Source organism: Dipodomys merriami, unplaced genomic scaffold, assembly GCF_024711535.1.
Source record: "Dipodomys merriami isolate MVZ:Mamm:240054 unplaced genomic scaffold, mDipMer1.0.p SCAF_36, whole genome shotgun sequence".
NCBI classification, from domain to species: Eukaryota; Metazoa; Chordata; class Mammalia; order Rodentia; family Heteromyidae; genus Dipodomys; species Dipodomys merriami.
The window spans coordinates 712579-723472 of record NW_027205159.1 but is presented as its reverse complement, the minus strand read 5'-3'; the positions used below and the strand labels follow the sequence as shown (position 1 = coordinate 723472).

Below are 10894 nucleotides of genomic sequence, written 5' to 3'. Positions count from 1 at the left end.
TCCTCACAAAGTAAATATACAAAAGAATTGATCTTGTTTGCTGCTGCTGCTCCCTCTTTCCTTCTCCCACCTTTACCCACCCTTCTTCTCTTCAATTCTCCCTTCCTGAACCCTGTGTCCCAGCCACCATGGCCTCCACTTACCTTGTGCTGAGTATCATTTTCTTATGCCCGTGGGAGTTCACATTCTATCGTTCTGTGAGTTGTGTGGAGAAGCTAACAGGGAATTGCAGCCTATATAGCTTGCAGGTAGCAGAAGCTATAACAAAACCTGACTGACAAGGAATGGGGGTGATACTGTCTAGGGATATGGATGTTTTATTTGCCCTTAAGGAATTAAAAGACAGGAAAATCTTTAAAGCAGAGAGAGCAAGTTTATTTGAAAGAAAATCAGTACGAGTAGAAGACTGAGGAGAGGGGCCCCCAAAGAAGAGTCCAATGGAGTCTTCTGGAAGGGTGATAATAGTACCCTGCTCCTCCCCTTTGTGCTGATTGCTTGATGGCTACTGTATGTACCACTGTGGCTCTTTTTATTGGTTGACTGGGTACCCAGGACATTATGGGAAGGAGCAATTGGGTGGGAACTCATTGCATTATGGGAGGAAGAAACATTTGAACTGGAGCCAAAGGCACTATAGGGACAAACACCACCATAATGAGTCACATGTTATCTGCCACTTTTTTGTGTGCCAGTACTGGTACTTGAACTCAGGGCCCAGGCACTGTCCTTTAACTTTTTCATTCAAGGCCATGTGGAAATACACAAATGACTCTCCAGTGTCAGAAAATGAAGAGACACACAAGAGAGATAGGAGATTTTATTAAGGCATTTTACTTCTGTACAGAAAAGTGGTCTCTCACTCCAGAGCTAGGCAACGCACCAGGCAAGATGGTATGTTCACTTTTCATCTTAACCCAAGGGGTGACAATGTTATGGAGTAAGGGTCACAATTTTCTTTACAATTGGTTACTAGGGTGATAGGTATTATAAGGAAGTGAGGGAGTTTCCTAACCAGCAGTAAATGATACATACTTGTGGGGGCAAGGAGGTACCTCTTGGAGGCAAAGGAATACATTCTGCTCATTATGGCTGGTTGGGCACAGGGCTGGGAACCAGGCTAGGAATGGTTACAACTGGAGGAAGTTAGTAAAATCAGTGGAAAATTCCTACTCAAGGCTAGGTCTATTCTTTAATTTCATTGACAAAGATTTATACACCTGACATGACTGGCTGGTCACTAACAACACAGATGATGATAATTCCAGGAAATATCAGTATATAGTGTGACTGGTTACGAGATGGAGACATTTTAGTTTGACAGAAAAGATTGCTTCTTCTCACAGCCTGACACTCTACCACTTGATCCACAGCCCTACTTCTTGCCTTATGGTGGCTAATTGGAGATAAAAGTCACTGATTTTTTTTTGGGGGGGGCGGTTAGGGTCTAGGCTGGCTCTGAACCACAATCCTCAGGTCTCAGCCTCCTGAGTAGTTAGGATTACAGACATGAACCACTCATGCCTGGCTGTTGACCACTTTTTATCCCTATCTACCCAACAGTTTCTCTCCCTCAGGGCAGGGGTTATAAAAGAATAATAAATGTAGAACTAAGGATGGGACAGACATTCTTTAGGGTCATAAACTTAAGAGGAATCAGAAAGGCATCCAGTTCTAACCATTTAACTCAAGGCCCAGCTCTGTAATGAGGAGACGTTGGAAGAGAGCCCAGGGTGGCAGAACTGGGCTCAACTTACGTCTTTCCTGTGGCATTTCCAAGCTACATGCTCTCTTTCTCAGTCATATTTCTCTTGTAATAAACTTTTCTATCACCTTATGTTTGAGCCTTTCCTAGATTTTTCTTTTGCAAGATGCAAGATGATGTTTAGCTGCCCTAAACTTTCTGGTAACATGTTTGATAAATTGGCCAGGAAGTTACAGACGAGGTATGCCTTTTTTCAATGTGGACTAACTGAAAGGTTACAATTGATATTAATACTTATTTTAGTTTGAGAAAAATGAGGAGAGGGGTCATGGTATGTTGACCTGGGAAGTTATTTAGGGATTGTTGGCTGAAGTAGGTCACCTGACCCCATTCCTCAGACCTGCCCAATGAACAGGTAAAGAATCTGGGACACAGAATAGGGGCTGACTAGCTCAAAGTTTACCAGTGACTACTTCCTGGGATCAAGTTTTAGTCTCTTTGTAGCTATGTCTGCCCAACATGGCCCTGGGTTCCGGGAGTATGATGCTACAGGATGGCAAACACAGCTCCACTTACTGAAAAGATTCAGAATTATATCCATTCAGCAACCCTCTGAGAAAGTGTGGCAAGGGGTGGTGGTGTTTCATTTAAGGTGCGGAGAGGACCTTCTGAAAGGATCACCAGCCAGGCAGTCAAGAAAAGAAGTGAAATGGGCTAACACTCCACTTGGGGGCTGCTGAACTCTTTGGGGATGGGTTGGGCTCAGGCCTGAGAGGTGTGAAGCATACTAGGTAGGCCTATCTTCTCTTTCACAACCTTCTTGGGTTTCCAAGTATGATTTACTGAGGTTCCCATTCAGGAGTTTGTGGAGGGTGCGGAATGCTAGGTACCACACCTCAGATCTAGGAACTGAAATCTCTGGGGCACTGGATTCGGTTTTAAACTTCCAATGTGTGTCCTTCTCAGTTCTTTCAGGGTACTGGCTCCTCTGATTTTGTGGATAAAAAAAAATCTGAAGATACACAAGGCCCTTACTTAAAATGATATGGTATTAGCATAGAACCTGCACACATCCTGTTTTGAGTTTTGAAATCATCTCTAGAGGACTTATAACACCTAATGCAATGTAAATACTCATTATTCTTTAGGAAACAGTAACATAAAACAAAAAGTCTGTGCATGTTCAGTAGAGATACAATGTTTTTCCCTGAGTATCTTCTATCTAAGACTGGTTGGATCCTTGGAGGCTAAGGCCAAAAGTAAAGGCCACGATTCACATGTACGAAGTATCATTTGAATTGCTGGCAGGGGTAAATCATTCTTATTCATGTAGACACTAGAAGCAGAGAGGTGCTGGGAGTTTCAGGTCTTGCTTTTTAAATCTTTGTTACTTGGAACCAGAGAAGCATTTACTCTAAGGTTGGGTTTGCTCTCCTAAATAAACTCTTTGGAATACTTCACCTATTTATATTGAGATTTTCTGCTCTGGCTCAAGCTATAGTGATTGCTTCTTCTAATCTTTTTGGGTGGTTTCTCCAGCATTGGAGAATTTCCTCCTAGCCATGCTGATCAGTACTAAGGAAGATTCAGAGACTCCTCTACCATCTTCAGAATTCCCTCTCTCTCTCTCCTCTCCAGTGCTCTGCCCTGTGAACTCCAGCTTCCTTGGTGATCTTAGAATCCTAGTTCTATCTCCTCAACTTAGGAGGCTACCAGGCTTTTCCTGGGCTCTTCTTTTCTTTGGCTACAGCCTGGAAACTGTCTCTACAGAGTAAGCTAGAACACTCATGAGGCTTACCCCATTTGCCTCTCAAAGATTGTTGCCCTTTATTGCCTGGTGGCCAATGCTTTGGAAACTTCTGTTCCATATGCTTTTTTTTTTCCTTTTTTTTTTTTCTTTTTTAGGTCTAAGACTGGGACTAAACTCACTACCTTCTTCTTTCACTCATTGGCTAGTGCTCTACCAACTGAGCCACACTTCCAAGCCTTTTATATGATTTCTTGTTTTGTGTCAGTTCTGGTGCTTGAACTTGGGGCCTAGGCTCTGTCTCTGAGTTTGTTTTTTCTCTTTTTTGCTCAAGGCACACTAGAGCCATAGTTCTACTTCTGGCTTTTTGCTAGTTAATTGGAAATAGGAGTCTCATGGACTTTGCTGCCTAAGCTGACTCTGAACCTCAATCCTCAGATCTCAGCTTCATGATCATAGCTGGATTACAAGTGTGAGCCACTGGTGCTTGGCTCCATATGTTTTATTAGATGATGTTAGTTGCTTTGGGTGGTATTGTAAATCTAGCTTGTTACCCCATATTGGCTGGAAGTGGAAATACTTTGTTGTAGTTGCCATTTCCTTGTTCATTGAACCAGGCCTTATCATCAAACATATCACATAAAGAATGAAAAAGGAAAATGAAATGAAAATTACTTCCTACTCAATTACTTATTGGATAACTGAAGAAAACTGCATACGGGGTTACATGTTCACTACAACTGGATTTTCTTTTTGTTTTGTTTTGTTTTTGCCAGTGTGTGAGTTCAAACTCATGGCTTGCTAGGCAGGCACTTTGCCACGGTAACCACCCCACTAGCTCTTTTTTCATTCATATTTTCAAAGTAGAGCCATGCTTTATGCTAGGGACAGACAGATGGATGGTGATCCTTTCCTGTTAGTGCTTCCCTGAGTTGCTGGAATGTCAGGTGTACACTACCATCTTGCCAAGCCATTGTGAGATAACAGACATGTGGTCACCATGTCCAGCCAGTGGTCCAGATGGAGTCTGATAAACTTTTATTTTTTGCCTGGGCTGGCCTGGAACTTCAATCCTCCAATCTCTGCTTCCCAAGTAGCTAGGATCAAAGACTTGATCCACTGCACCCAGCTTTCCTGCCTTGTTTTAGTCTTTGCTTGGCTCATTCTTTCCTCATTGAATTGCTAGTTTTAGGTTGATGCTGAAGCTTTGTAATTTTTTGAAGTGAATTTCTTCATTAATTTATTCACACTATAACCCTGGTGACTACTAGCTTTCAGAAATGTGAATACTACCTTTATCTAAATTGTGACTTTTTATAGTATTAGAACTCTGTCCTCCATTTTTTATTAATACTATTTTTATCTAGCTACAAGGACTATGACCACCCAGAAAAAAGATAGTTGGTGAGAGCTAGTTCAAAATATGCTATTGTAAAAATGTGTTCTAAGAAAATACTAACACTTGAACAGCCCACTAGTTTTGAAGTGTTTCAATGTAAGAGTCTTTATTCTGGTTTGGCACTCAGAGGGACCTACAACAGACTACAGACAAAAATAATTAGAGAAGGCTCAATTTAAAATGTCCAGAAAGCAATAATGTAGAGTGTGTTCAGTCTTACGAATCTCAGAGGAGAAATTTACCAGTTGTTCAGTCCTCATATTGAATAACAAACCCCTAATTCAGATGGGATAATCAATTTAAGACAAGGTGACAGGCTTGGATTCTAGGTAAATTGACTCCTCCCCCAAATTGAAAATCCTGACAGCAATCTGGTTGGGTTAGAACTAGGTGTACTAGAAGATACCAGAAACCTGGTGCTAGAGTACAATGTTGTGAGGATGGGAGAGTGGAAGGAAAACAACATGAAGAATGGTCAGGGGAAGCCAGAAGCTCAAACAGGCAGAAAAGCCTGAAGAAGAGGAGAACTGGACCTCAGTTACCCAAAGTAGAATGAAGTGTGGCCTTACCTCAGAAGAGGGGCTTGCTCCACAGGGCTGAGTGGCTGAGGTCTGAATAGCACAGAAGGACTGCTGGCTCACTTAAATTTAGTTGCCACCAGCCTGTTTTAACGTTTCTCAGCCAAGTCCTCTGCTTTTTGCTGCTGTGGGTGGCTCAAAGAGGGCGGGGCAGGGCTTGTGTTCTCCAAGTAGTTGGGAGGCAACAAAGGCGAGGCTGGGCGGGTTCTAATCCTCAGGCTGAGGGTCTTTTCTGGGGAAGCAGATGTTAGCATAACTTCAGTGAGTTAGTGTTTTTGTTGGGCTGAGTCCTACAATAACCTGGAATCTGGGGAATCTCATTCACATTTTTTTGGTGCCAGTGCTAGGGCTTGGGCACTATCCCTTAGTTTTTATGCTCAAGGCTGGTGCTCTACAACTTGAGCCATAGTTCTACTTCCAGCTTTTTGCTGGTTAACTAGTGATAAGAGTGTCTTGGACGTTCTTGCCCAGACTGGTTTTGAACCATGATTATCAGATCTCAGTCTCCTGAGTAGCTAAGATTGTAAGTGTGAGCCACTGGCTCCTGCTCCTGGCTTACCTTGACTGTTCTTGAAAGGGATTTCAGAGTGCTCTAGGGATGCACCGTGTTGCCCCCCATATCCCACCCTGGGCTTCGGGTGTGTCTTGGAGTGAGACTCTTGGGACCTGTTGTCATGGGAAGAGTTGTCTGAGTCTGAGGTCACTGTCTCCTGGACAGGTAGCCTCTTAGAAGGTTTCCTCTTCTTCTTTCTTAGATCTTTTAAATCTTCAGAGTTCCTTGCCTCCTCATTCTCTCTAGATAGAAGAGATATAAAGAAAGAGAAGAGGGAAGGAGGGAGAGAGAGACAGAAAAAAAAAGAGATCAGAGATGCCCTGGTTTTGATGGCTTTGATAGCCCCAAAGATGTTCCAAACCAGCACCAAGGGGTTTCTTGGCTTTTGTCCACTGTCCTGAGGGCTGGATACTTCAGGCTAGGATTCATTCCACTCAGTTTCCTTCAGCAAACCTTTGGTGTATAGGGGCCAGGTAAAATCTAACCACCTGGATTGGTCCTGCCTGGCTATGTCAATGAAGAAACAACTCCACTCTGGAAGTTCCTGGACATGCCTCAGCATTGACAGTGTCCACTCTGAGGTGCCAAGTTTGTCCCCCTCACAACCCATTTCAGCCCTGAACTACAGCATATACCAGAGACCTGCCATAGCCCTGGCTTCTCTAATGACTTGATTCATCATGTAACATTAGGAACACTTTCCGAAATGCCAACTGTGAGCTGACTTTACATTATATTTGACTGAAAAAACGTAGGCATGACTATGAAGTCATAGAGCCGCATATTATTTAGAAAATGAGCAAAAGTTATTTATTCAGAAGTGTTGTCCTTCAAGGTGTCTTGGGGACAGCTTGACCCTGTCCCGGCCATCCCCCACCATGGCTGTTTGGGGTGGTCTCACCTTTTTTCAGAGCTGTCAGGATAAGTTAAGGGAACCAGCTAATTGCTATTAAACCTTACTTTGTTCCCATATCTATACCAGCCACCTTGATCTCCCTGCCTTTACTCCTTAGGTGTTGTTCTTACTCTGAATAACTGTAGATCTTTATGTTGTTTCAGATCGTTCTGGGAAATGTCAGGAAAAAGATAACAAAACTCAGGAAAGAATTTCCAAATAGAAAATTCCAGCATTCAAATCCTTCTCCAACGGATTGAGATTCACCACATATTAATTTCCAATGATTATCAAAGACTTGTAAGATTAAAAAAAGTCCTGAGCAATAATAGTAACTGGGAGGCCACAGACAAGCCACCTTCAAAGGTGAGGCCGGGGCTTATGTGGTTGTAGGAGTTCTGTAATGCCAGGTGCTTACACACATTGTGAAATCACTCTTCAAAGTTACATTTCCTAAGATTGCTCTGTGAAATCACAAACCAAATTCTCCAGACCACAATGGAAAGTTTTCTAGACATATTCAAAGTGCCCAAAGAATAAGGTAGTGAAAGACCCTACCTACCTGCCAATAGCAACTTTGGAAGATTGGAGGATGGATGGATGGAGGAGGAGGAGGAAGAGGAAGAGACCAACAGTTTCATGGTCACATAGAAAGTTATAATGAAATAATTAGAATAATGAAATAAGAGATAACATTGTTACAGAAAGAAACAAACTATACACTGTTAAGTGGGAAAAATGATATGAAAGCAGAATGTATATTCTATTTCCATGTTTGCTGTTAAGGTTATGAATATGCAAAGATTAGTAGAAATCAGTTATCTGTGTCTTCCTCACTCTTCAGAAGGGACTGGGTCCATTTCTGGAATTGCTAAATACCCACTCCACATTTCTAGGATCAAAACCCAACTTGCTGGGTTCTGGTGGCTGACACCTATAATCCTAGCTACTCAGGAGTCTAAAATCTGAGGATTGAGGTATGAAGCTAGACCAGGCAGAAAAATCTCTTATCTCCAATTAACCAGCAAGAAAGCAAGAAATAGTGCTGTGGCTCATGTGGTAGAGTATCACCTGAGTGAACGCTCAGGTCTGGGAGTTCAAGTCCCAGTACCAGAAAAAGAAAAATAAAAAGCTACCTGATTTATGTAACAATCACTCTGTACATCATCATTATAATAACAAAATTTTAAAAATCTTAAAAAAACTAACTCCCCACTTTATTCATCTCCCTCCCCCTATTTAGAAACAATTTCACAAATGTGGCATATGGCAAGGAAGAATAATGATATGGTACTGAGGAATCGAACCCAGGGCTTCATGCATGCTAGGCAAGTACTCTATCACTAAGCCACATTCTCAGCCTCGTTTTCTGTATTTTTTGAATTGTTTTTAATTTCTAAGTTATATGAACTATATGTTACTTTTGCAAGAATAAAAAAAATACTAGTTTGCTGATTAGACCAAAAAGCAGGACAAGGGGTTTTGATCAAGAAAATGCTTTATACTAATTATTTACTGTATTTCACTCTTCAGAATGGTTGACCTTGACCAAGTTGAAAACATTTCAACAAGGGAATATTCCCTTAAATGAGGTGTGGGTTGGGAACGGAGTAGGATCTGTGTGTGTGTGTCTGTTTTTTTGTTTTTTTTCCTTTCTATTTTTTTTTTTTTTTTTTTTTTTTTTTTTTTGGTCAGTCGTGGGGCCTGAACTCTGGGCCTGGGTGCTGTCCCTGAGCTCTTCACCTCAAGGCTAGTGCTCTACCACTTAAGCCACAGCACCACTTCTGGCTTTTTCTGCTTATGTGGTACTGAGGACTGGAACCCAGGGCCTCAAGCATGTAAGGCAAGGGCTCTACCACTGAGCCACCTTCCCAGCCCTCTTTTCTTTTTTTTTTTTTTTTTTTTTTTGGTGGTGAGGTATGGTTAAGGCAAGGACTCTCTCTATGTAACTCAGGCTGGTCTGGGCTTGTGATCCTCCTACTCCAGTCTCCTGAATACTGGGATTACAGCTGTCCACTGCCATTCCCAGCTGATGTGGACATGTTAATCCCCTCTTCCAAACACCTCACTCTGTTTCTTGGTGCACACTCTGTGGAAAAGGGAAAGGCTGCCATCATCCTGACTCCTGGCCAGTGGGGAATTTGCATAACCATGCCTGGAAATGATCCACTAAATGACTCCCCCCCACAAACAATGTCATATCAAAACAGCTTAAATTAGGTGCCTCATTAATTGTTGCTGGTTATCGATTTGGTTGAATACAGGTTAAGCATCTAGAATTGTTTCAGATTTTGGATTTTTTAAAAAATTTTTTGGCATATACCTAACAAGATACTTTGGATATATGAACCAAGTCTAAACACCAAACTTATTTGTGTTGCATGTGCCCCTTGGGTGGGATAATTTTATACTATACATTTTAAGTGTCCCTGAATTTTGACTGTAATCTATCATATGAGGTCAAGTGTGGAACTTTCCACTTGTGGCATCTTGTTGAAGCTCAACATGATTTTGGAGCACATCAGATTTTGGATGTTCAGGTTAGAAATCCTCAATTTGTGTATTATATTATGCCTAAGGAGGTACAGGAGGTCTTTGAGTTTTAAAAATTGAAGGGGCAAAAAATGAAGAGACTGACACTTTGACACTAGCCTTGAAGGTTAGCGAATCTCTATGACTATACTCTCTTGTCCTAAGAACACTGCAGCATGCCTCCTGAAAGCAGGAAATGGCACTTGTCCTCATATATAATCTAGGACATTTGTAGACAAGGTTTCTAGCTGAACCACTCATTTTTCAAAATGATACTTCTAATTTGAAGAGAAGAAATGAAAAAGGAGCTAGAGACATACATAGGCTTAAAGATTTAAAGTGCACTGCTGTCATTATGGGAAAAATTGTTGGGAGTGACCAAGTTGGAAATGATTTATCTCGTGTAATGTCAGTGGCAGTGCTTAAACCTGAAGTTCCAGTTAATGGCTTAATTTTGCTGCTATTAGAAAGACAATGTGCCATCGCAGCACATAGAGGGTTAAACTATATGGAAATTAGCACTTCCATTGGGACTTGCTCCTGAATCTAATGACTTCAGTGGAAGTTATTCACTGCTCAAAAGAGAGATGTGTGAGGCTAATATTTTATATGACAGCATTTGGAGACCTGACCACAGACATAGCCAAACCACATTCAAGCCCTGGTGGGGGGATGTCTTACATCCTGGAGCCTCATAGGACCATGTCCCCAACACCATACAATGACAAGTAACACAGAAAAAGATTCCCTGACTTCAGGATCTCAAGATCCAAGAATTTTCCTTTAGATGCCTAATAGTTTCTCTGGAGCACAAAGCAAATAATGAGTTCTATTTGGCTTTCCTAAGATCATGTACGGAATGTTACTATTTTTTTAAAAAGAAATATGGCATTCTTTCTAAAGAGTCTTCTTAAAGGAGAGTCTTCATGGGTTAATTTGCTACCTTACTCGGTCAAGAATGAAGGGAAGATCCCTCTGCTGGAGGGATTTCCACCAACCAGGTGTGTGGATTCAGCTGAAACCTGACAGAGTCCCATCTGTGGGTGGCTGAGCAATACCTAGTAGAGCCAGCTTACTGAGAAAGCCAGAAGCCAGAGCAGTGAATCCACCAGGTTAAAAGAAGCAGGGCAGGATGGCAGATTAGAAGCACCTACCACTTTGATTCTGTGAATGAAGAAAGTAAAAGAACCCAGGTCAGTCTATATTCTGTAGAAACAAAGGAAGATCATTGGGATCATACAAGCGGTAGAAAAGCAGGGACAGACCCACTAGGTTTGTCCCACAATCAGCCCCAGGTCTAGGGTCCCTGAGGTGAACAGGACCCCAGGGAAGGCAGCAAGGAAGGAAAGAACATGGTCTGTGTCCCCTTGTGGGTAAGGACAGAAGATGCCAAATGAGGGAGAAGTCCTCTTGTTCTGTTTCCTTCTTGAGGTTATTGAGATCGCCCAAGGGAAATTACATGTATGTTTTCTAGACGAAGAAAGTTAC

At 42.0% G+C, this 10894-nt stretch overlaps 1 protein-coding gene across 3 annotated transcripts in view; it reads right to left on the bottom strand.

The window, feature by feature from the left end:
* Nucleotides 1-793: 793 nt before the first annotated feature.
* Nucleotides 794-10894, bottom strand: part of Vwa3b (von Willebrand factor A domain containing 3B) — a 174464-nt gene continuing 164363 nt past the window's right edge. The window contains exons 27-29 of one of the 3 annotated variants that reach the window (XR_011365209.1): nt 5986-6221; nt 5418-5658; nt 794-4991 (exon numbers count right to left, since the gene is read on the bottom strand). Coding sequence is in view for 2 of the 3 variants with exons in the window: in XM_069988477.1 (XP_069844578.1) it covers nt 5516-5658; nt 5986-6221 (379 nt within the window). In the remaining variant the exon portion in view is untranslated. The other 2 variants (XM_069988477.1, XM_069988478.1) reach the window with 2 other exon arrangements.